General features: G+C 43.6%; 1 protein-coding gene across 1 annotated transcript in view; it reads left to right on the top strand.

Annotated features, from left to right (window-relative positions):
- The window catches only part of mical2b (microtubule associated monooxygenase, calponin and LIM domain containing 2b), a 38,887-nt gene that overhangs the window by 10,212 nt on the left and 2,299 nt on the right, over positions 1-26,376 (top strand). The window contains 34 exon segments of the mRNA XM_035157344.2: positions 2,712-3,106; positions 4,113-4,320; positions 5,120-5,236; positions 5,729-5,830; positions 6,285-6,440; positions 6,527-6,627; positions 7,599-7,856; positions 7,944-8,059; positions 8,577-8,703; positions 8,952-9,042; positions 10,605-10,752; positions 10,851-11,044; positions 12,076-12,170; positions 12,482-12,550; positions 12,739-12,867; positions 13,498-13,609; positions 13,612-13,685; positions 13,791-14,030; positions 14,121-14,246; positions 14,530-15,039; positions 15,893-15,994; positions 16,131-16,223; positions 16,953-17,139; positions 17,351-17,424; positions 17,590-17,671; positions 22,314-22,448; positions 23,070-23,120; positions 23,705-23,817; positions 23,949-24,152; positions 24,275-24,450; positions 24,531-24,919; positions 25,218-25,297; positions 25,387-25,476; positions 25,568-25,661. Of these exon segments, the coding sequence (XP_035013235.2) occupies positions 2,843-3,106; positions 4,113-4,320; positions 5,120-5,236; positions 5,729-5,830; positions 6,285-6,440; positions 6,527-6,627; positions 7,599-7,856; positions 7,944-8,059; positions 8,577-8,703; positions 8,952-9,042; positions 10,605-10,752; positions 10,851-11,044; positions 12,076-12,170; positions 12,482-12,550; positions 12,739-12,867; positions 13,498-13,609; positions 13,612-13,685; positions 13,791-14,030; positions 14,121-14,246; positions 14,530-15,039; positions 15,893-15,994; positions 16,131-16,223; positions 16,953-17,139; positions 17,351-17,424; positions 17,590-17,671; positions 22,314-22,448; positions 23,070-23,120; positions 23,705-23,817; positions 23,949-24,152; positions 24,275-24,450; positions 24,531-24,919; positions 25,218-25,297; positions 25,387-25,476; positions 25,568-25,661 (5,107 nt within the window). The 5' untranslated portion in view covers positions 2,712-2,842.

Below are 26,376 nucleotides of genomic sequence, written 5' to 3'. Positions count from 1 at the left end.
TCAGGGTTTGATAAGAACATCTTAGGAATCATTGCCACTTTTTTCAATATATTTATACATCAACTGAGCTCAGCTGCAAACATGACAAGAAACACACGCACACACTTAAATATGGAGACAGATACCAAGTTAACTACTTCCTGCTCCAACCGTCTCAGATGTGGTTAAATATAGTACAGTTTCCAAACGTTGTGTTCTTTCCCGTGCACTTCTAGCTCCTCTAGTTTTGTGTATACCAACACACGCGTTGTGTATCTTCCTCTTGACCCGGTGGGACAGTGTGGGTTACGATGTCCAGTTATCAGAGCCAAACAGTAAGAAGACCAGTCAGTGTCTGGGTGTGTCACGTCTCCTTTTTGCTTTAGGAATATGGACCAGAACTGATAAGATGAATAATGTGGGACAGATATTCTTATTTCCTTTGTTGGTGCAGGTTTCAGTAACAGGTTATACTCCAGTGGCCGAACATACTGAGTTACCGTGTCTAGTTTTAATAAGTTGTGCGCTGGAGAACATGAGCAGCGGTTTGGTAAGTTTTTATTTGCCTACGCGTGGAAAAGCACTAAAGACCTCAGGGTTATTTGTGTGTGTGTGTATGCGTCTGTAGGGGCTAATAGTAATTGAGAGGCTACTGCCTGCTGCCAGTTAGCAGAGACCTGAGACCCCCGTTGGGCCACTCAAAGACTTAAAGGGAAAGTGTGTGTGTGTGATGGGATATGTGACTGGCACAAAGTAAAAGACCAATCAAGTGTTGTCCTTTATATAACGAGTGTGTGTGTGAGAGAAACAGTATCTTCCTCCTGGCTCCTTCAGCAGAGCAGATTCCATGACTGGTATAGTGAGTATAATGCTGAGGGGGTTCCAGCCATCGGGACCTGATACCTGAACAGAGACGCTGTCCAGGAATGCTCGGCATCACTTTCAATTAACTCCGGAGCCTTAACAGCGTTTGGAAAAGCATTTTCATATTCAGAGATGAAAAGGTGAAAATTGACCGAAGAAATTGTGAGCTCTCATCCGTAGACTGTAAATAAAGATGAACGACATGACAGCTCCCTAAACTGAAGCCAAACCGAGATATTTTGGCTTTAGTGTAGACTAGTGTTGTCCATCTTTATTTACTAATGATTCAATTAGTTAAAAGTCATCAGCCCCCCCACGCGCTCGCAGTGATCCCCTGCTGTGTTCACACATCCACTTCCCTGGGACTTCTACAGACTTTATACTCGGATGTCAGGCGGATAAAGTCCGTAGAAACTGTGGAGCTTCTCGCTTGAGGAAGTGATGATCTCTTGATCGGTGGTGAACTTCCTCCTGAGCTCGGATCCTGGATCAGTTTAAGTTGTGGCGCTACTTTGTTGTAAACCTGCTGTATTTGATTTCACTCTGGTAAAGTTGCGTGTGATTGGGTTACTGTTCTGGCTTCATTCCTGCAGCCACAGCGTTTGAGCTTCTCCCATGACTGCTCGGCTGAACCCTTCTGAGAGCACGCTCACTCGTAATCCCATCAGGCATTCGGTGGAGCTGCAGGAGCAGAATATCGTTTGTTGTTGAGAAAGAAACGTGCGTATGTATGTTCGGAGCAGTGTGTGCGTGTCCCTGGACGTCTCGTGTAGAATGCAGGACGTGACTCTTCTGGCTAAATGAGGCAACATGTCGACCTCTGCAGTTTATTTTCAGTGCGAGCTGCAGACATTCCTCACATTGGGAATGCGACCTCTCCTTTATACCATTTCAAATGTTTCCACCCACACTGTTTATGTTTTGCAGAGATTAATGCACATTATGGCTGTTGCAACTCCAGCAGGAGAGAGTCACGACTGGAAAATAACATTTTAATTGCTTATGATAATTAATCATTTTTATCAAAGTCCTAATCTTTTAACAAAACACAGAACAGTAAAGTTGGTGTTTTTATGATTAAGTGTAAAAAGGTTAAGAAATTAATTGGATGTTCAGAATTAAATCAACTAGTTATCAAGTTTTTTGTATTTTATTGACCATGTATACTTCATAGACCTCGCTAAATGTTCAACAGCAAGTTGTAAATAAAATATATGTTGATATATTCACCTCTTAAAGTTATGCTGAATATGTTATTAAGTTGTTCTGCTTCTGCTCTATGTTTGCTGACTGGTCATCAACCTTCTCTCTGGTTCACCTGGTCCTGAGCAGGTTTCTGTTCTGTGGGTTCATCAGAGCTCGTTCTACTGCAGGTGTTGGAAATGAAGTTAATGAGAGCGCAGTGACCAAAAGACTCAAACTACTGAACTGATCCCATGATTTTTATTAACTTTAACTTTCTCACTGTCTTTAACATGGTGAGATCCAGCTTACTGCCCTTCCTGTATTTTCATTTTACTTACAATCATCTGATCATTTGTTTCCAAACAATTGTTTAGCCTCAAGTAGCAATTGCTTTAATATTTGGAGATTGTGGGTAATTAACTAATGCTTAATGGCATTATCGGTTGTTATATTTTAACCTACAGAACATCCTCCATAATGTTCTCCAACTCCCAAGACTCTTTTATTTTGACATGTAATGAATTATAAAGAAAATGTTGATAATATGTATTTTTTGTTTCTATTAGCAATTTAAATCCTATTTGCTTATTCAAGTGATGTTCAGAACCATTCACCAGTTACAAAGACAGATTATATTTCCAGTCTCTTTTCTGAACATCCTCTTTGTTATTTGTTCCTTTCAGAACCCGTTGAGCATGAAGGCACACACATCATAGGAGTCTGGTTCTGACAGTGTGGAAGGAGAGAACAGAAGTGAAGAGGAAGAGAAGAACGGTTGTCAGAGGAGATTGGACCCTGGTCCCTGTCGGAGCAGATGGGTGAGACGGAGGATGAGCGGACAGCTCAGGCCAGCCAGCTCTTTGAGAACTTTGTGCAGACGTCCACCTGCAAAGGGACGCTGCAGGCGTTCAGCATCCTCTGCAGGCAGCTGGATCTGGATCCTCTGGACTACAGCAGCTTCTACAGCTCGCTGAAGGCGGCCGTCAGCACATGGAAGGTCAAGGCTCTGTGGACCAAGCTGGACAAGAGGGCGCAGCACAAGGTCTACAACCACAACAAGGCCTGTCAGGGCACCAGGGTGAGACAAGAACTTAAGAACTAGTACTAGTAGTATTGTACTGAGTACAGTAACTGGGTCTGAATTCATCCGACAGCGTCCTGCAGATCACTGTACTGTGTTCTCCTGAAGAGACCTCTTGGTTTCAGAATTTATTTAAATTTACTTTCACGAATTTCACAACAATCCCTGTTAAGCAGTAGCACTATATCAGCAAATCAAAGTCCAGTTTGAAATTGTGTTCGGGTTGAGGTCAGATTGGCTGGGCTGATTTATTTTCTTGTACACTGAATATGTCTGTAATCGGAAATACAAACAATAACCATGTGTGTCGGGAACACAAACTCAGTGCAGCTACATTAAGTGCATCGAGTCGGGTTCAGACACAAACACACAGAATTCCTGTCGGGTTCGGGCTGAGCTCAGTTTCCCCTCGGGCTCTGACGGGTTCTGACAGGAAACGGCAGCCCGAGCCAAACTGTTCTTCATGCGGCTGAGAAGGAGTTGAAGAAGAAAAGTTCTGTGAGAGAAGGAACATATTGGGAGGATACGCATTCAAATAATTGTGTTTTTTTCTGTGTAATCCTGCTGTTCATGATATCATATTCTTTATATTTTGATGATGAGCTCTGTTGTACTGTCTGAACAAGTCTCAGTCACATCAGCAGTGAGTTGCAGCGTCGTGCTGGAATGTCCTCGTATCTGAAGGAAAAGATAAGAGGTCCACAGGGGAATGAGGCCAGAGACTCGCAGAGGGAAGATTAGCTCAAATGGGTTTGGCCCAAAAAATAACAGTTAAACTATTATCCCAGACATTTCTCTGCAGAAACGTGTATTTGAGGGAAGGTGCTGCAGCTGGGTGGGTGTTCCTCTTTCTGCTTTCCTGTATCTGGAATCAAAATGAGGGCAGATGAGATGAGATCATAGTCCCATAAGTGACTCGCGCTCTAAACTGTCTAATTACCTTTTTCCAGATATGCATAATTCAGTGTTCTGAGGTATTAAAACGTAATTTCCTCCCGTACAGTGTCTGGTCATCGGCGGCGGCCCTTGTGGTCTGAGAGCAGCCATCGAGCTGGCGCTGCTGGGCTGTAAGGTGGTGGTGATTGAGAAGAGAGACACCTTCTCCCGGAACAACGTGCTCCACCTGTGGCCCTACACCATTCACGACCTCAGGGGCCTCGGAGCCAAGAAGTTCTACGGCAAGTTCTGCGCCGGCGCCATCGACCACATCAGTGAGTGCTTCTGGTTTGACTAAGTGACGAGAGGGGAAGGTTTCGCTCTTGTTTGTAGAGTCAGTTTGTTTCCTGGGTCGGTTCCTTCCTGGTACTTCTTCCTTTCCAGCTGCAGTAGGGTAACGGTGTCATGTATTAATATCTCCTCTGCTGACTCTACGTGTCACAGCCCTGACTCGTTACCATCTGTTCTATCTAGGTGCAAACGTCCCTTAATGGACTGGATGATAAATATACCTGCTGCTGAGCTATAGTATAAACTATAATAATCTATAAACTGTATTAAATCCGACCCTGTGCCAGATCCTAGGATAAAACTCTTATTTGGGGTTTTATTCTTTGTTAAAACCAGGATGTAATGGTACATCCTGGTACCGTCAGGATTCAGTTGGGGTCATGGACTAAAAGAGGTGGAGCCTGACTGTCAATCACACAGTATCCACGCCCCCCATACAAACGGGGCTTTATGGTCTGTTTGACTATAAATGGATCATAACTTACTAAATAAACATCATGTTGTATTGAAGAAGACTTGAAACTAGTCATAGAGTCATTTTCTCATGGACTTCTATAGAAACAACCAGTGGAGTCGCCCTCTGCTGGTCACTCATTGGCCTCACGTTACCGAAGTCTACGTTGTTTTTTATATACAATCTGCCTAGTGCAAGCGAAGTGATATAAGATATAAAGTCACCACAAGTCCATCCGTTTTTAAATGTACAGTTGTTGTCTTGTATTTTCCAGCTCTGGTCGGACCTTTTGGATAAACAGTGTGTACACGTGTGTGTTTGTGCTCCAGGTATCCGTCAGCTCCAGCTGATGCTGCTGAAAGTGAGTCTGATCCTGGGAGTGGAGATTCATGTCAACGTGGAGTTTGTGAAACTTGTGGAGCCTCCAGCGGAGCAGACTGATGACAGTGAGTCTGCCTGTGTGTGTGTGTGTTTCTCTGTGTGTGTGTTTGTGTGTGTGTGTGTGGTATTATCTCTATGCTAAAGGGTGATGAGTGGTACTGACATGCAGTGACGCTCCTGCATTTTTCAGCTATATATGGAAAGCTCCCCGCTCACAACACATGTTCAAGTGATCAGAAATGTTCCCGAGCGAAGACACGTTTTCAGTGACAGAAACGGTGGAAAATACCACGTGTGTTGATCGAGTCTGCTCACGTCACCATTTAGCTTTTTTAAGGGTCAGTTAAATGACCAAATATGTAGAACTTTAATTAAGAAATGATTTCTAATAGTAATAACATACTCCAATTTGTTATGGTCAAACTATGAAACGAAAGAATCTCCAACATCCAAAGCATTTTTCTGCTTTGTTTATTTCGTAAAAAATAAAAGACGCCCAGTTCCCTGTCAACGTGTGTCACGGTAACGTTTGGCTGTTCTCTTGTGTTCTTCCTCAGGCCCCGGGTGGCGAGCAGAGGTTCTGCCGTCCAGTCATCCCGTCTCGGACTTTGTCATCGACGTCGTGATCGGAGCCGACGGACGCAAATACACTTTAGACGGTGAGAAAGCTGCGTAAACTGGGAGAAGGTAGAGTGGTGGTGTGAGGTGTGGCCGTTCACGAGGGGCTGAGCAGATCAAGTTTGTGACTGACCCACATTTTTCAGACGTTTTCTCTCTGCAGAGTTTTTTTTTTTATAACTTGAAATGAGGTGAAGTGTTGCAAAGCTGCTCTCGGTCACTGGGTAAAGTATTTCCTGTTGACACAGTTTGTACTAGAAGCTTAAGAGTGTGTGTTGGGTCAGGAATGAGTGTGTGTGTGTGTGGGGGGGGGGGGTTTAAGAACTGTTTGAGAGCTTTGTTAGCTTTCTGTCCAGTTGTTATTAATGTTGCACATTTTTGTGTGTGATTAAATGTGTGATTTATGTTATATATGCGTTTGTTTCTTTATTTACCAAAGGTTTACGACCTTCTGCGTGTTTCATTTCTGAGTTTTCATTCCTCCTCTCGCTGTAGGTTTCAGACGCAAAGAGTTCCGAGGGAAGTTGGCCATCGCCATCACAGCGAACTTCGTCAACAGGAACACCACGGCAGAGGCCAAAGTGGAGGAAATCAGCGGCGTGGCCTTCATCTTCAACCAGAAGTTCTTTCTGGAGCTCAGGGAGGAAACGGGTAAAGAGAGGACACAGTGCACTGCCCTTCTGCTTCTCTGTTTTTTGATTTATTCATCTGTTAAGTGAACGTGCTCGTGTTTTCAGGAATCGACTTGGAAAACATTGTTTACTACAGAGACAACACCCACTACTTTGTCATGACGGCGAAGAAGCAAAGTCTGCTGGACAAACGGGTCATCTTAAATGTAAGTTTACCTACAAGCACTTATTTACTTGTGCATAAAACACACATCTGAGGAAGAGGTGTATATACTGAAGTGTTTTTCCAATAAAGGGCGTTCTCTATATAGTATGCAACACAAATGTTTGTAAGCCATTGTCTCTGCATGAAAACAGAAAACGTTTCATCTTCTTCACATCATTTCTTTACTCTTGGTCGTAGTTGTACATCACATCCACACCGACGTCGGCCCTCATCACCAAAAGCTCCCGAATCGCATCATTTTTATAAGTTTGCATGAACGGTTCCAGAAAACGTCCGGAGCAACTGACTCGGACAAATAGGTGTCGAGGTTTAAAACCAGCAGCAGAGACAGAGACAGAGTGTTAGACAGAGATGAGTGTTCGTCAGACTGGTGAGCAGCTTATTGTGGCAGTGAGTGATGACTCTCCACAGGGGATGATAATGAAATAGGCTCTAATTAGATGCTCTCACCTTTCTTCTATGTCACACACACACACACACACACACACACACACACACACACACACACACACACACACACACACACACACTCCGTGGTCTCCGTCTCATTACATGAGTGATATCTGCCTGCGTCAGCTGTTTGACGGCACCATTACACACGTGTGAGACCTCCTCTCTCATAATAACTCGATGATCCAACAAACTGACTCACATGGTTTTGTCATTATGTTCCTGATGCAGTGAAACACATCAGCCTGAAGATATATAAATACAGTTAATAAGAACTAGAATAACACTCAGTGGAGCTCATATCTCCACGAAGGCTCAACAGTCCTCTTACAAAACCACATCAGTATTTCCAGATTCTTATTTGGATCTGGCCCCCCCCCCCAGAACTTTTCTTATGACCCCCAGGTTGAGAATCACTGATTTCACATAACTAAATGATGATAATTGAACAAAAGTAATGGAGATCATAATAATTTCTTTCCCTCCCTTGTCTCTACTCAGGACTACATAGAGACCGAGCGACTGCTGAGCCCCGACAACGTCAACCAGGAGGCGCTGCACTCGTACGCCCGCGAGGCCGCTGACTTCGGCACAAACTACCAGCTGCCGTCCCTCGACTTCGCCATCAACCACTACGGGCAGCCGGATGTGGCCATGTTTGACTTCACCAGCATGTACGCGTCGGAGAACGCCGCTTTGATCAGGGAGAAACACGGACACCAGCTCCTCGTCTCGCTGGTGGGAGACAGTCTGCTCGAGGTAATGACGTGACCATGGTGGGGGGGTGTGTGTTGTTCGACGGGAGCTTGTGTGCGTTCACGCTGACCTTGTGTTCTCTGCTCGCAGCCCTTCTGGCCGATGGGCACAGGCTGTGCTCGGGGTTTCCTGGCAGCCTTCGACACGGCGTGGATGGTGAAGGGCTGGGCACAAGGGAGGAGTCCTCTGGAGGTACTGGCTGAGAGGTTTGTGTGCTTTTCTTTCATTGTCTGTAACTCGAAACGAGCACGATGGACACGTCTGTGACTTACTTTCTGTGGATTAAGGCACAAAAGATGCATCCATTACACCCAGTGATCTTATTACAAATTTACCGAAACACTAAAACTACCAACAACAAAGATTCATCTTCACTTTGACCTGAAAGAAAACAAGAAGATTCTCGACCTCAGTTTATTTTAGTCTGCTCATGGTTTAGTGTCTTATTTATAAACTTAATCATAATTTCCCATCAGCATGAGACCGTATCTGTGTCGGTATTTCATGTGACATGAATATGAATAGCCTCATTATTACCAGCCAATATGAAGGAACAGTATGTCATGAGTTCAGAAATACAGTCTGGACATTTCAATACACTGAAGTTAAAAGTGCTTATTTGTGTTTTGTGCCTTGAGTTTGAATCAGTATTTGAACTTTGAAGCTTCAGTATCTTGAATCTCACCGACTCAGTTACGGTGTATTTGCCCTGTTCTTCCTCAGGGAGAGTATTTACCGCCTGCTGCCTCAGACCACCACAGAGAACATCAGCAAAAACTTTGAACAGTACGCCATTGACCCGGCGACACGCTACCCCAACCTCAACTCCAGCTGCGTGCGCCCGCACCAGGTCAGTTTAACACTTATATAATATACAGATGATAATAAAGGTTTTTTTGTTTATCAGTTATTATGTAAAACTGTGTTCTATAAGGAGAAGAAAATAGGTTTCAGTTATGAGCTGTTTCTGCTGCAAGCACTGAATTGTGATTTTCCCTTTTTTATGTGACATAAACTTTCCTGTGTCACGAGGAAATTTCTGTAAACTTGAAACCCTCTCAGGAGCATTTCATAACTTTCTTGTTTTCCTTCTCTTAGGTTCGTCACTTGTACATCGATGGACAAATGGACACGTGCAAGCCGGAAAGAGGAGGCCCCACTCGCCGATCTGTCAACCTGTCCAGAAGAGGTGAGACGCAGACTGAACGTCTCCAGATGACGTCTTTCTCTGGTGACGTCATCTGGAGACAGAGGTCGAGGTTCCACCAATACATGCCTTCGACCAATCAGGATACAGTCTTAGCTGTCAATCATGACGTTTCACCTCTTTTTTTTTTTTATAGCATCAAATAACTTATTAAACCAAACTTATTTAAAAAATGTCCCACCTGCTAACATGGAGGAGGCGGGGATTATGACCCATACTGCAGACAGCCACCAGGGGGTGATATGGATGCTTTGGCTTCATATTTACAATCTTTATTTTCAGTCTATGGTCCTAAAAGGAAACTTGATGATGAATAAGAAGCTTTCTTTACCTTTTTCACATAAAAGAGGTTTCAGGAAAAAATCAGAAACAGTTTTATTAATTCCCTCTAACATTTTAACTTAGAACATGACAGACATCCGGTCAGTGATGTGTTGCACATGCAGAGTCGGCCTGCAGACGACAGACTGAGTGCATGAATCCTCCTGTGTCTACTACCACACAGTGTTCACACTTCCATAATGAACAAATGACAGAGGCAACAAGTATCTATAGCCCCTGTAGTGACAGAGAGGATTGAGGCCAACTGCTCATACGGGACCGTTTTCTACTTTCAAAGCTCCCTGTCACGGTGCAACAGAAACCTGATCCTCCAGTGAGTCACTGGTGAGATTAGATTCACCCACAGGCCCATTAACACTGCATGGAAGAGTTTGTTTGATACCTTTATAATTGTTTTCACTCGTCTTCGGGGACAAAATAATAAAGCTTGGACACATTTTCACCAGATCTGTTGTGAATATTAATATGATCAAGGTCAACAGTCTGGAAAACAACATTTCCGCAATTACTAGAGGGATAATCTGAACCTTATGTTGATAAGAAATGATTTCCCATAGTATAATCAATCAATCGGAGCCTGGGTCTGCACGGTAGTAATCAGGATGGAGCTGTGTTTTTATATCATTAAATAACTCGTAAACCAAACTTATCAGGAACATGAACAAACATCAGGGTGATAAGAACGACCTAAACTTGAGAACAAGTTGTCTGTGTAGTTGAGTCCATTTCCCATTGAAATAAATGTTTGAATTTTGAAATAAAAGCGACTTTTTACTCAGTGAACGACATTTTGATCAACTCCTGAATATAGTTCACTTTAAAAACTTGACATTGTAAATGGCCGCACCCTCAGATCCTCTCGAGGGGAAACTCAGCGACAGGCTGAGACACCTCGTCTCCTCAGACAATGAAGCTGGATAACTTTACACCCACATGAGGATCAACCATGATGCCACTGACAGACATGCACTGACGTGTTCTGCTCTCCGGCTGATCTACATCACAGGGCCGAGGAGCAAGACTTTGGTTAATCTCAACTTAAATCAGAGTTCATCTGATGTTTGTCCACTCAGGAGAAGCAGAACAAGCTGTAAACACACACAAACATAAGTGATTACACATAAAATGTTAAATCAACATGAACTAACATGGTCCGTCCCCTGTTGTTGTACCTGAAGTGATGTGCTGTTCCTTTCCTGCAGAGTCTGAAGTGCGTCCCGGCCGCCTGCTGACCTGGTGTCAGAAGCAGACTCAAGGCTACAGAGGCGTCGACGTCACCAACCTCACTTCCTCCTGGAGGAACGGCCTGGCCCTCTGTGCCCTGATACACCACCAGAGACCTGAGCTCATGTAAGAACACATGCACACAGATAATTCACGATGTTCCAGAGAAACATTATAAACACACAATCTCACCTCCTCTCTCTGTGATTTTCTTTCCATCTCAGAGACTATGAGTCTCTAAACGACGAGGACGTCGCTGGGAACAACCAGTTGGCGTTTGACGTGGCTGAGCGAGAGTTCGGCGTCCAGCCGGTTACCACGGGGAAGGAGATGGCTGCGGAGGCGGAACCAGACAAGCTGCTAATGGTCCTCTACCTCTCCAAGTTCTACGAGGCCTTCAGGAATTCACCGGTGAACGGTCAGTGTCCTGCTACGACATATGATTAGTGAATATCAAGAATAATGATTTGAAAAGTCTGAAACGACTATATGACTTTAAAGTGTATCTCCAGATGATGAACTTTTGGAGCTGATAGGGTCAAAGATCAAGATCAACAAAAATCTGATCAGAAAAAACAAATTTTCTAAAATTTCGCCAACAAATAATAGACAATTGAAAGCTTCTATCTGTTCTATTCTATCCACAAAGTGATTCCCTGTAATATAACATCGTATGATAAGTGACGTAATGAAGAAGATGCAGCAGTAGTGGAAAACAAAAAACGAACATCACTGTGAACTTAAGCCCTGAAGAACTACTGTAGAGTTCAGTGCCACTCTGACTTTATTGTACAAAGTCACTCCAGCGCATGTAAAGTGGATCCAGCGTCACATGAAGACGCACTAACCACTACAAGTATGTGTAATATTACATGTAACCAAAAACTCATTCGTTCATTCTTCTTCTGAAACAGAAAGGGCAAAACAGTTTTTCACAAATCATCTTTATAAATTAAACATGGTGCTGTCTTGGTTTCTCGAGGTTAAAAGGCAGTTTAAGGTGATAAAGTCTTTACATTCCAGTGAAGCTCGACTTGTCAGTGTTGCATTGAGTGGAGCTGAGGTCCGTGCACAGTTTTATCCACCACGTGAGCTGCAGTTGCACGTTACACAACCGTGGTCAGGTTGGTCGCCGCCGGAGACGCGACTGGTATGTGTGCTATGTCTGTGGAAGCTCGGTGCAGAACTCTGGAGGCCCTCGGCTCCGGTCACACCACCACCACCACCACCACCACCTCCACCTCCTCCTCTGCAAGAGCTCCAGCTTCAGCCACCTTTCACTTCTGGTGCTGTGATGTGTGTGTCCCGCAGACAGAGAAACACAGTCTTAAAAAATAAGACTCAAATGTTTTGATTGCTGCTAAGTTGAAAATCTCCAGGGCTTTTCGTCTCCTCTCTCTTTCAATGCGAGAACAGAAATGAATGTTTAACCATGTGTTTGTTTTCCAGGCACAAGAGAAGCCGATGAAAACAGTGAAGGTTATTCATCTAAAACCAACCACAAGCTGCTGAGCCTGCCTGTGCAGAGGAAGAGGATACCCAGGGTAATGTAGAGATCATCTTCTTTCTTCTCTGTTCATCAGCTCTTTACTCTGCACGTAGTTAAAGTCACTGAAGGTTGAACTCACATAAAGACGAAGGCCTTGTTTGTTATCTAATCACGAGCAGTAGCCGTCAGTGGGAACGCTGATTAGAACGATTTTTCATGTGGACGCGTGTGAACAGTGCTGCGTGATTCACGTGATTAGATTCCAGTCGTCTTCCCTTGTCCAAACGTGTAAAAGTCAAACAGCCGATTGTACGTTTGAACCAGGGAAGACGAGAGTTATCTTAACTGTTGTATCTACTGTCCCAGGATGAGAAGACAGCGGAAGATGATTCTATTAACAAGAGACGACGAAAGGGAAACAACTACCTCACGGAGGTAAGACCACCAGGAGACAGATGATATTAAAACACTGTTAAGAATCTCTCGTAAAGGTGCTGAACACGAGTCAGTGACACGTTGTTCTGAGGTTAAACTGTTGAATTTCTAATGAATCGTCTTCCTCTGCTTCTGTTTGCTCCTCTCACGCCTCTGCGATCCCCTCTGGGTCCCTGCCACGGCATCAGTTGTCCTGTCACAGTGCGCTACCTACTGGCGAGGACGGGGAGCTGCGGGAGAACAAGGTGCGCTCCATGGCCACTCAGCTGCTCGCCAAGTTTGAGGAGAACTCCTCCACAGCAAAGACGCACAGCAAGGTGAGGAGCGGACGTCAGGGGCAAACGTTCAGACTCAGATAAGAGCTGGAGTTTGATATTTCCTCTGTTGATCTCAGTTTCGTCCGAGCTCATGTGTGAAACTTTGTTTGGAGAAGAAAAGTCGACTCTTTGCTGACTGGAGGTTTTTAGGTTCGATGTAGAACAGATTCAGAAACAAAGATCTTCCTGTTGCACGCGACAATATGACTGTGATGAATGAACACATGAAACAACAACACATGGTAACTTACGGTTTCCTTTGTCTCCCACGACTATTTTTAAACTATTGAAGAAATAAGTACTTTAATTACTTAATTACAGTACTTGAAGTTCCTAAATTTAATTAAAAATGTTATTTTTAGACTTGTTAAGTACCTTATTAGTACTTTTAATACTTCTTAACGATCAATACTTTTGGCATAAATGAAGTTCTTCCTTATCTTTATATAATATAAAAGTATGTTGATATACACATCTGTTATAATGCAGCTGCTCTATCATCTTCTTATTCTTCTTGCAAACTTCTTTTTCTGATTCCTTTCCTTTTACTTTTCTTTGTGTTTCCTGTTTCCGCTGCAAATAGTTTGCTGTCCTCAAACATGATTGTTTCCTTTCCTTCCTCTTCGTCAGTCTGATGAAGACCCTTCTGATCCATCCTCTCCTCCTCCTCTGTCTCCTTCCACCACTCCGCCTCCTCTCTCAGAAGAGGAGGATGATGAGGGAGAAGAGGAGGAGGAGGAGGAGAGAACCCCCGGTTTGCAAAGCCCAAATACGCCCCTCCTCCTCCTCCTTTGACCCCCACCCGCCCCAAGTGGCAGGTACGCTTCATTAGTTTGTACATTTTAGAAAACATCTTTACCATGAACCCACATTCTCCTCTTTCCTCCTCCTCCTCCTCCTCCTCCTCCTCCATCTCCATGCAGCCGTCCATCTACCTTCGCCTGCTGGAGAACTCCCCCAAACCCTCTCCCCCTGTGAGCAGCTACAGTCGCTCTCCCTCCCCCTCGTCCTCTAAGAGCCCTCCCCGCTCACCCAGCCCTAATGTCACCGAGCGTTACTACCCAGAATGCACCTCTCCTGACCTCGCACCCTGGCGTTTGTCTGCCTCCTCTCTGTCGAGCGCTGATCCTGCAGCTGAGTGGTCAGACGAGTCAGTGCAGCAGGTGAACTTCAGTATTTGACACCACAGACGTTGTGTGCAGCTCGTTTTCGATGTTTCCTGTTGTCGCTCTGACCTCCTGCTGTCTCTGCAGAGCAAAGCCCACCAACGGTCCTTTTCTAGGAGGAGCATAAAGGAGCGAGCCGGCCTCCTCTCCTCCATGTTTCCCGCGTCCCAAAAACCTTCTCCTGCTCCTCTTTCTCCTCCTTCTGGGTCCCAGGTTGTGTATTTCACCAGCTACTGGCATGGAACTGTTTTAACGGCTTTACGAAGTGTGTGCATTTAACTTTTTAAGTCGCTACCCTATCGTTTCTACTCTGTAGCTCGGAGTCATTCTGAGACACTTGATAAATACACATCCAGATTTCAGTGTCACTGTTTTGTGTTCTCCTCCCACTCGACGTTAAAATAAGACCTGGATTTAAGTTGAGATCGAGTTAATGTTTCCTCCGTTTCATCTGTTTTTCTCAGTCTTTAATATCCGTCTAATTCCTGTTCTGTAGGTGGAAGTCTCTACCTCCTCCCCTCTTTGTTCTTCACCTCCTCCTCCTCCTCTTCCTCCTTCCTCTGTATCTACGAGCTCCACCGTCTACCCTGTGGTCCACCCTGTCCCTGAGCCCACCGCCCAGGCTGGTTTCTCCTCTGTCTCCCTTCGCTCTTACTCTTCTGGACACAAAGACAAGACTCGTACAGCCTCCTCCAGTCACTCGTCTTACTCTGACTCTGACACAAAGCTAATATCCTCCCCTAACGCTGACGCCTCCCATTGCAACCACCGAACATCTCCTCGCCTCTCCGTGCCTCGCTGTGACGAGAGCCAGGAGATCTCCCCCCCGCTCTCTGACACCACGTGTGAGAATGGACGTAGCGCCTCGTCTTCACTCCCGGTGTCTTTACCGCAGAGGAAACTCGAGAACTCTCCGGCTGATCGGAAAACTGAGCTGGAAAAACTCCACAAAACGTCTCTGGAGACATTTGATGTTGAGAAATTAGCTGAACATGATCACATGAAGGTAACGGTTTCCTTATGCTTCATCATAATATCATCAGACTGGTTAAAGATGATCTAATAACTAGTAATATCCTGCAGGAAAAGTATTATAAAGTATATAGAATTATGCCAGTTTAATTACAATGCATATGTATTTCAATTGCATGTTGATACACCAAGCTCACATATGTAAAAACTAAAGAGTGTAAACCAGATCCAAATCATAAATACATTCATAAATAAAAAACAGACACAAAAATCAAATCATAAATTTGTATAACATCAAAATTAAGTAAATGTATTCAGGTAACTTAGTGTGAAGGAAAAATCATAAATTACTGACATATACTTGCATATATCTGATTTTATATATAGTTCCTAATCAATATAAAAAATAATTGAAAAGAAGAATTAAAAAATGACCATCATTATGCTAGAACTGGTAATAATAATGTAAGTGATAAAGTAGAGTGTCACTCAATAGAGCTCATACCTCCACCAAGGCCCAACAGTTCCTTTAAATTAAATCCAGCTGCACCATATTTCACACACTCATAGAAACAGGTCCATTAAATATGTCTGATATTTTTCATCAATATTCATAAATTATTCTCTGAGAAATCAATGAGAAAGTTGAAAAACATCTCACACGAATAGAGCATCCAGAGCTGAAAGTTGAGAGAAAACCAAGTATAGAAAACATGATTTTGTCAGAATGAAAACATACTTAAAGTAATTCAGATTCACAACACATTTATCATTGTGTCTGTTTATTGTTTTCACATATATATCAGCCTTATTGTTTCATATATAACTCCCAGCTGGTCCCAGCCGCTCGTCCCCTGTAGATAAACTGTGTTCTGGTGTTTGTTCAGTCCAACGGGATCTGTGCTCTGGAGAACGCCAGAGACTTCAGTCCAAAGTCCATCGTTCGCTCTGAGAGTTGTCCGACCGGAGCTGCTAGTTACAGTAAAGAGGTACCGGCTGAAACCTCCGTCACATGAATTCAGAGTGAAACATGAATTACCTGCTCCCCCACCTTCTCCTCTTTGTGACTCTACTTCTGTTGTTTCCACTTTTCCTCTGTCCTCGCCTGTGTATCTGTGGCGTTAGCGAACAGTGGGAAAGGTTTCATCAGCCATAGATGCTAAAGCTCAGTTACTGGCCATCCTCTATGAGACAGACCACAGGCCCAGTAACACGCCGGTAAGATGCACGAGCGTGTGTTGCTGAAACTAATCCAACCCAGAGTTTGTGGCCTTTTTTCTTGTTGCTTTTTGCCCAAGTCGTCCTGCGGTTATGAAGAAGTGTCGTTAATTAACAGAATAACATACAGTTAATGGAGTTAATTAAAGGGCTCCCGAGGCTGAAGGGGTGAATGGGTTGTGCTTTGTCTTCATGAAGGAGCAGCGAGTGTGTTTGCATGGATGAGAAATGGTTTCACACCACAGAGAAACGAGATGAAGCTTCAGGCTGTGTTTGCATATGAGAGTTAATTACACATCTTTGCCATTATCGCCGCCGTTAAAGCAACACTATGTGACTTTTACTGATCTGAAACACAACTGAACGCTGGATATTACCCATGATCCTCTGCTTCCTGAACCAGAAGAGCCGCTGCTGTAACAAATCCACCGAACTCTGTTTAGAATTCTTCATATTTTCAAAGTTTCCTGCTGAATATTGGAGATAAACTCTGGTTTTTAATAACTTCTGAGTCACACAGATTTGAGCTTGTTGCCGTAGTGCAACTTGATAACAGCCCTTTTTGTCTATGTCTAACTTTTCTTATGATGTGTGCAGCTGCTTTTAACAGTTTCACCACTTGTCACTCATTTGTTTTTAGTTCTTGCAGGTGTCTCTCGGGAAATGAACCCTGAATAAAAACCTCCACCTGTTATCAAAGTAACCTTGTGCTGCTCTTCCTCACGTCAGTGCGTGGCACGTAAGGACTTCTCTGCCGGGCTCGGCGGCAGCGACGTCTGCCACTTCTGCACCAAGCGCGTGTACGTGATGGAGCGACTGAGCGCTGAGGGCTACTTCTTCCACCGCGAGTGCTTCCGCTGCGACGTCTGTAACTGCACCCTGCGACTGGGGGGACACACCTTCGACTCTCAGGAGGGTGCGTTTGATTTACTGTAACTCTGGATGCTGGGTGGGTCTATAACACATACAGATGTGGGTTTTTTCTGTAGATGAAGATCATAGTTTGATAACATTCAATGAATTATGAACAATTTTATCTTCTTTTAAACACAGGCAATACACAATAACACAGTTTATGGATGATTGTTATTTTAGTGTGATAAATTAGTGTGTTTTTGACTTTGCAGCAAAGTTCTACTGTAAGATGCATTTCGCCCAGCGTCAGTCCAGCTCTCACTCGGGCAGGTTCAAGAGGAGAATGGTAAGAAACACTGCAGTTATACACACAAGCAACAAAACTAACTTAAAGAAGTATAAAATATGTATAAATATATATAAACAATGTCTGTTTAGCTCATCTTTCAGTTCAGGATTTCCTTATTAATTTGATGTATAATAGACGTTTCATGAATGTTTCTTGATGCAGGACGACCAAAACCGTGCCACACCCGTGTCGCTGGACGGTGGAATCTACTCGGCGACGGGCAGCGGCCAGATCCAGCCCCCAGGTACCCTGGTTTCCTTGCTTAGGCGAGGCCTGAGCTGGCCGAGGCGTGCTAGCCGGGCCGTGTGTGTGTTGCCTCGACGGCTGTTGGAAAGTGTGTGTGAGTCTGTCTCGGCTGTGGGGTCCCACGTCAGGAGCTACTCACACGACTATGTGTTCCTGTACGAGCTGCTGAGCCTGGGCTGTCCTCTGCTCTGCATGATGCACGAGGTGCTGGGGCAGATCTCCCAGGAGCCTCAGCTGCCGCCGCTGGCCCCACAGCGGCTCATTTAGGGGGCGGGACTAACAGAGGGCTCGTCTGGGCCACTTTAACCTGAAAGGAGCAGATTTGAGTTTGTTCTCTTGAGTTTCCCAAAACCAGCGAATCAACTTATAAATAGTATTATTTTTGACACCAAATAATGTACTTGCTACATTCCTAGTATTTATGGTCATTTTTATTTCTGTGTTATATCATCATCAGTATTATCTAAAGCAATTTGAATAGTTGCATCACAAGATTAACTTCCACAGCTTCTGTGCCTGGAGTTAAGTTTTCCTTCAGTTACACAGCAACAAAAAGCCATTTTAAACTCACTGCTATATTATATTGTGTATTTAAGTAAAGTTAAACAGTATTGGGTATTTAAGTTAAGGTAAATGTTACATGCTAAGTGAAGGTCAGGGGCGATGCATGAATAATACGCTGCAGGACGTCAGACCCTCTTGGTAATGAGCACAGTTTGTTGCACTCCACCGACTCACATGGGCTCGTTCCAGGCTGCTGATCTGTCACCTACAGATGTTAACAGCTGCCTTTCCATCCCATAACTGACATCAGATGATATTCAACAGTTAATTCAGATCCTGATGTTCGGTCAGTGGAAGGTTCAGTTTCACCCAGAGACTGTAGAGAAAGATGACACGTCTCCACTTCAGGGGTGCAGCCATCTTGTGGTTTTGATGTCATTTGGAGCCAGAGTCTGCAAAGTAGTGACTCTATGATCCACTGCTCTAGTCTGAGCATCCAATCAGACGCTTCCTGTTACATCTGTTACCATAGTAACCTGGAACACGCCCACTGACTCTAACCTCAGAAACCTTCATGAACTAAACCGATGTGGGAATAATCCTCACCTGAACTCAACACCACAGAGACGTGCAGCGGAGATACCAAAACAGTAGTTTTTACTATTCTTATTATTTCAGGAACAAATTTTTTAATATTTTAAATATTTTAACTTTAAAAATGATTACAAAGTAAATATTATATTTCTCCTTTTTACTTTGATATATCGGTTTGTCACAGGAGGACCCAGGTTTACTTTTTGCAACAGAAAAGTACTTTTATTTGCAGTGGGTTGGAAAATCAATTAATTTTGTGCCTTTTTATAATAAAAGTATTTTTTAGTCTTGATGAGAATCTATACAAACCAAACCCTGAGCCTTATCTTTAATAATCCAGGCTGTTTCTCCTCTTATCTTAAAAGACCAAAACACTAAAGACTGAATATTGTCTTGACTCGGTGAAGATTTTTCACTTTGATGTTGTTTTTTTTTATTCAAAGTTCTTCCTTTTATTTTGTTGTTTTCTGTGTTGTAAATGATTCCTGATCGGTTTCATTGTGTTGTTGTGGGGACACATTCTGAAGATGCACTGACGTGTCCTATTGAATGAACTTCAGTTATTGGTCCTGGTATTTTCATCACTCGTTTTATTCCTCCGCTCCTCCCACATTTCATCCATTTGCTTCTTTCCCGAAATTCATTTTCCTCCTTTTTTTTTTTTGTTCACTTCATTTTGTTCAGTCTGTTTTAAGTTTCCAATGCTGCACCCTCTGATTGGCTGTTTCCTGCCAGCGGGGAAGGTGATGATTGGCCGGCTTTCAGTCATAAGACCTTGTTGTGTTGCTTTTGCATTGGCTGCCTTTGTAGCTCCGCCCCCTTCCGCTTCTTCCTAACCCAGAATAACCAATCACAAACCAGCATGAATCCCGAGTGTTGCATGCGATAAATACTAAAGGTTTCCATGTAGCATGATGACTCGTTAAATAGTTAGTATTTAAATATTACAGTAAACAAGTCGCGTTAGATTCAACCCGAAGCTTTTTTCCACTCATGGTTCTCACGTTTCCTAAAAATAAACGGATTTAACCAGAACTGATCGATCATTTTTATTGTTTTTAACAAATTCTATGAAAAGACCAGAACTAAAAACTCACTGAACTGCTCCTCAACTATTTTCCGGCCGCTCCTACTGACGATATAAATCTTTAGCCACGTCAACAGTTAATAAACAAGCTCCTCTCTGACCATGTGAGGGACATTCTTAGCATGTTCTGTGTTCCGTGTTCGATTCATGGTTAGCATTTGGTCTTTTCACGGTATTTGTTGACATTAAGTGGCACAAAGTAAATCATCGTTTGCAGAATCTCTGAATCCGACTTGGTTACACACAGATAAAAGTCCCGTCGTCGAGTTAACTCCACTAACACGTGCTGTGCTTCCTCCGTCAACCTCCCTAACTCCAAACACCTGCACCCCCTGAATGCCCCCTGTCGTCCCCATCGGCAGCCTCTCCGCTCTTCTCAGGCCTGTAGACAGTAACGTGTTTGTCCACGTGTCTGTGGTGTGTCTGTGGTTCCGTCTGTTTCAGAAGGAAGCCCCCCCACACCAGAACCCCTCTCCAGATCTCTCTCTTGTTCCTCCTAGACTTTGCTCGGGAGGTCCGCAGCCCCCATAGCCACTTTTTGCACACTGCCAGATACATGGTGTTGGCTGTATTGTGTATGTTCTGTAGTTGTGTTCATCGTAAGTCTCGTCACAGGCTAACAGCTGTTAGCTGTTTGTTTTCTATCTGGAAAATTACTGTAAAATTGCTTAATTTATGATATTTATAAGCTGTAAATATATTGAGAAAATAAATCGATTTTGATTTCATAAATAATTTGCTTCGTCCTTTGTTGCAGATTAACTGAATTGCGATATTTTACTGATTCCGAGATCCGGGACCGATTGATTGACGTTAATCATGTCATTTATTTGTTAAGCGTCACATTATTTCATGATCTTCTAACAAAACCATTAACAACTTCATCAATAAAAAGCCCAAATCCCTTCACCACCTCCGCTGCGTTGATCTAACGTCACTCGAACGCGTCATCGTCCCGATCACAGCTTCCGTTAACTCAACAAATAACATCAGTGCTTTGTAACATCTGACGAGAAGCTGAACAGAAGCTGCAGCGGATCTGAAGTGAAAGCGCAGCGCGGTTGTTCAGCTTCGTCAAACAGCTTCTTAGAAAACAAGGTGACTGTTTAATGTGGCTGCAAAAGGAAGAAGAACAACAACAGACTCAATGCAAAAAGCTTATAATCAAACTTTGTTCAGCTAAATCGATATTTAACGCAACTGAGGTCGTCAGTCGCCCTGAACAGAACTGAAGTGAACGTCACCTCCTCCTGTCGGCTTCTTCACGGGCTGCTGGGTCTTCTCTGTCCTTTCCTCTGGTGACGTCTTATGGGTGCGAGGTTTTTAAAGGAGACATATTCTGCTTGATAATTCGTGTCATGACTGTAAAAGGTTCACTTGCTCTAATGTTCAGAAAACACTTCACTTTCCTCAGACACTGCTCCAACACTTGGTTTTAGCTCCTGTTTCTTTAAAGGTCCAGTGTGTAAGATGTAGGTGAAAAGGATCTATCGGCAGGAATTAAATATAAAAATAATCCTTGTGATGTTTCCACTAGTGTGTTTCATCCAAATTGTACAAATGGTTGTTTTCTTTACCCTAGAATGAGCCGTTTGTATATAAATACTTTGTTTACATCTGGAGCGGATCCTCTCTACGGAGGCAGCCATGTTTTTTTTACAGAAGCCCAGACTGGACAAACTAAACCTTTTGAGTTTTTATGACAACTGAAGGTTTCTACAGGTTTTTCCTTTCAGGACTTTAGTGTTTTTAACTTTGCAGAACTTTCACATACATGAGTAGAAGGAAACCCAGAGAGCTCATACCTCCACCAAGGCTAACGCTCTATCACACCACGTCAAAGCAGTGTTTCAGTTCTTCCTTTAATCTGTTACTCGTCATAGATTGAATGAATTCTATGGAAAAGGCTGCAAAGAAAGTGAAAAAAAAAAAAATCCTGGACAGTTAGTGGAGGTAAAACCCTAAATAACACAGTAGAGGGAAGAAACAGTGAAAGAGCATCGTGTGTCTCCTTTAACCTATCGATCAAAAAGTGAGACCATCCCAGTAAGAGTCTCGTTACTGGACGTTCTGGTTCTTTAATGACACAGAGGTTGTATCAAGACTTTGGAGGATGTTGTTGGAAGATGCTTTTCTGTGAGTACTCTACTATGAGCATGTCATTTATTTTATCAGTGCTTGTGCTGTTAAAAGATCTTAATACTTCATTGTGTAGAGTAAACTGTAGTGTTTTTATTATTTTTATTGTGTGTAAAGTTATTTTATTGACTGAAAAGTAAATTAGAATGTGTGTATGTCTGGTTCCTGCCACTCTTGCTACACTGGTTGTTTTTTATCATTATTAGTTTTAATGGAACGCATAAAAAGAGATGCATGCATGTAATTAATTTGATGGTAAATTAGCTTAGCATTAACTTAACACCAGTGAATAACTACATACTGTTATTATTTGCAGGTGCAGCTGCCAGTTTTCACTCGGAGCAGTTTGATAAATGTCAGAAACGAGTTCCTGACGACACGGAGATGGCCGTCGAGGCTCTGGAGGCCGACGCCGCGGCGTCTCAGGGCCAAAGCCACGACGCAGCCAAAGGTCAGTGCCGCTCCTCCACTGAAGCGTGTGGTTCATGTTTCAAAACCCCCAAAAGAATACGAAGTAAAATATGAAACTCTGGTTGTTAAGATACCAAGAATGTGGCTCTGTGGTTTTTCCTCAAAGCTTTTAACAAAGACACTGTTCTGCACTAATGAGTTTCAGCTTCTGTTATTACTGGAGAACATGATATTCCCTGAGGGAGAATGTTAAACTGGCTGAACTGTAACCTGTGTGTGTGTGTCTGTGTGTGTCTGTGTGTGTCTGTGTGTGTGTGTGTGTGTGTGTGTGTGTGTGTGTGTGTGTGTGTGTGTGTGTGTGTGTGTGTGTGTGTGTGTGTGTGTGTGTGTGGGGGGGGGGGTTTCCCTCCTCCTGGTTGTGTCTGGGAAATCAGGGTGTGGTTTACAAACTGCAGCTTCGCTCCTGCTCTCAGTTTATGTCTCAGTTTTCCTGCACTAAACTGTCGACACACACAGACACACACACTTTCTGCACATGACTCCTAATATGTCGTTATGAAACCCTTGTGACAAAGAGGTGTGATTGATGTTTGATATTTTATTTTCTATGATATTCAAACCTTCCTGTGTCTTATTCGGTCTCTGGTCTCTGTCTCTGTAGATCCTTCAAACACCAAACAGAACCACCGATGGAGGAAGAAGATCAGAGCGAGTGAGTAACTTCCATTTGTCTTTTGTTTGTCTGTTCATTGCTTTGATCTTTTATCTTCTGGGACCCAGTGTTTGATCTCCACTAGCAACACGTAGATATTTGTAGTTTGATTCTCCAAAGAGAAGTTACAGCCAAATGATCTGAGGCCAAAAGTCAAATTGAGTCTTTGTTGATGTATTTCTGCAGCTTCAGCTTCAAAGTGCACATATACAATATATTCATATGTTCTCTATATACTGTACATACAGTGCAAATGTTATAAATAGTATAATTGTTAGTGTTAAGGTACCTAGGATGCCTCAGGAGTAAGGTACAGCTGTAATGCTACATCTCAACCACTAGAGGTCAGTATTGTTTTTTGAACACTTCAGGTCACTGAGGTAACGTCTGTGCAGCTGTGAATAAAACATCTGTCTTTGTCTCACACAAAGTTAAAGACTCAGAGTCTGTACTTGTCTTTATCTTTTCTGTCTATTCTCTCCTGGTCTGCAGTTAACTGATCCAGTATTTGTTGTATTTTATTTTGAATAATGTCTGTTGTGTGTCTGTGTGTGTGTCTGTTGTGTGTGTCTGTGTGCGTGCAGCTTTCCCTCTGCTCTTCATCAAACACTTCCACAGAAGTTTACCTCCGGACAGAGACGCACCGGAGACTGTACCTGAAGACTTTGAGGAGATCACAGCAGCAGAAATACAAACTGTACGTCGAGTTATTCAGGATTCACTTCACTCACATGCAGCGTTTCACAGCTTTTCTTTATTATTGAGAATAACTAACAATCTGTTGATGGTCTGACTTGAATTTGACTCTTTCTGGTTCCACCCTCTCAGAACTGTGGTGGAAGTTTGACGACGTCGGAGCCACCGACTCGTCCGGACAGAAGCGAGAAGAGTGAAGAAGCAGCGACAACAACAGTTTCACCGCCAAAGACTCGATTGAAGATTTCTCTGGCTGCCAAAGAGAAGCTGTTGAACTGGGACGTCGGGATCGCGCCTGAAGAAACAGACACAACTCTACAGCAGCAGAAAGTCCAGGTGGAGTCTCTACGTGTTTATTAGCTTGTTTTTAAGAGAAGAACGAAAACCTGGATATGACTGATTTTGATGTGACACAGATATAATGAATTAACTTTTTCTGCCCTCTGATGTTTTATCAGGTGACGGCAGAGACGGAAGCAGATCAGCCTGACACAGACTCGGGCCTGGGCCAGGACGGAGAATCGTCCCAGAGCCAGACCTCCTCCCACTCAGCCTTCCAGCTCATAGCCAGTGCCTTTAAGAGGAGGTTTAGTGGGACCAATCCCTCCAGCAGCGCTAACACCGCAGTCGCAATGTACGTGGGAAATACTTCATTAGTCTAAAATGTCTCTTTTGATATTTAATTCTGGTTATTATTTGTGTTTTCTTCACCAGGAGACCCAAACGAAATGGGCCCCACAAGCAGAGGCCCATGTCGGATGGGGCGTTCAGCTTTGGCTCCCTCTTCAGCTCCATGAGTCAGGAGGCGTCCAGAGAGAAGGAGGAGGAGGAGGAGGAGAAGCCTGAAGCGCTGTTGGGGTCTGTAGGGGCCGATCCGTGGGGGGCCGGGCAGGATCTGCCCTCGCTGCTGCAGCAGGTGTCCCTGAAGGGCCGCAGCGACTCGGGAGGCGCGTTTGCTGACGACATGGGCTCGCTGCCCCGCAGGAGGCTCGACCTGTTCTCGTCCCTGCGGCTGAGGAAGAGGGAGGTGTCGGAGAGCGATGGGAAGGAGCAGGAGGTGCAGAAGGAGATCAGGACCATTCTCACCAACCTCAGAAACAAAGGTCAGCGCAGAGTCCGGACACTGGAAATATGGAAATATGTGTTTAAATAAGATCGGGACGTACGGACAGAGAACAACTTAAAAGCATAATACCTCTGGCCACTGGGTGTCACTGGCACAGAGATATGAAAATGGTCCAGTGACCAGAGCATCACTGTATGTTTTGGGGTTGGACGTGTAAACTCTGGATTATTGTGATTCATTTATGTCGTTATTCACAAGATCTGTTGTTTTATAGTTTCATCATCAAATGTTTAAAATTGGCTTCTCTGACTTTATTATAATTCTTTTTACTTTAGCCTCCAGTCGACAGAATCTGGACGCTCCTTCCTCCAGTGACGATGAAAATGAAAACCTGCCGCTCCGTCAGAAGTTGCCGGTACCGATCATTTGTTTGTGCTGCAAGACGACAGTTTATAAACTGTATTTATATATGTGCACGTCTTCTGAAACGTCTTCCTGTCTCAGCTGTGTCCAGAGAGAAAGAGGAGGAAGCAGGAGAAGATCGTGGCTCAGCAGACGAAAAGGGAACAACTGAAGAGACTTCACAGAGCTCAGGCACGTTTCTTTTTAATCACAATGTAACGTTATAGCTGTGTATAGATTAATCTCATTGTGTCATATTATGTGATTTTTATTCATGGTGCAGGTGATTCAAAGACAACTGGAGGAAGTGGGAGAGAAGCAGAAAGACGTGGAGGAGAGAGGAGTGACGATAGAGAAGATCATCAGAGGAGAAACTGGTACAAACAGCACATCCACCCACAGACCAAAGATCTCTGAGCCTGAACACTTCATTCTCATATTATTATGACTTTATTTGTGTAGAATTATGATTTTTAATGTCCCTCCGGGTCCCGGCTCCCAACACATCACCTACACAGCTTCTATTTCTACTGCTTCCTTTTAGCATCCAGGCAGAATAATGGATTAGCAGCCTCAGAAAAACATTACATTTCAGTATAACCCCTCTAATATGTGCAATAAAACATACAAATGTCAATAATAAACAAGTTTCTGGTTGAAACCTTGTGATTTTCACAACTTTCTCTCGTAAACATCTTTTCTCGTAATATTAGACTTTTCAGAGCCTCTAACACGAACGAGACATTTCAAATCATGTCCCAGTTTCACCTGAACGACCTCGTTTCAATCTCTAAAACGTCTCAGTGCTTTTCAGCTGTGAAACGCTCATTGTTCTTCTGCTCTTTGATTCCTGCGCCCGCACGTCTCAGGCCATTTGGAAAGAAGCGTTGCATTGTGGACTGGATCTGGTTAAAAGCCTCCACACACAGTTAATGGCTCCGCTCACAATAGACACTGACACTTTATAGAGCTTCATCTTTTCTTTCTCTTTTTCCTGTGTGTGTGTGTGTGTGTGTGTGTGTGTGTGTGTGTGTGTGTGTGTGTGTGTGTGTGTGTGTGTGTGTGTGTGTGTGTGTGTGTGTGTGTGTGTGT

The sequence above is a fragment of the Hippoglossus stenolepis genome, chromosome 5 (assembly GCF_022539355.2).
Source record: "Hippoglossus stenolepis isolate QCI-W04-F060 chromosome 5, HSTE1.2, whole genome shotgun sequence".
Lineage (NCBI taxonomy): Eukaryota > Metazoa > Chordata > Actinopteri > Pleuronectiformes > Pleuronectidae > Hippoglossus > Hippoglossus stenolepis.
Note: the sequence above shows the minus strand (reverse complement) of the source record. Positions and strands in the feature narration are given on the sequence as shown.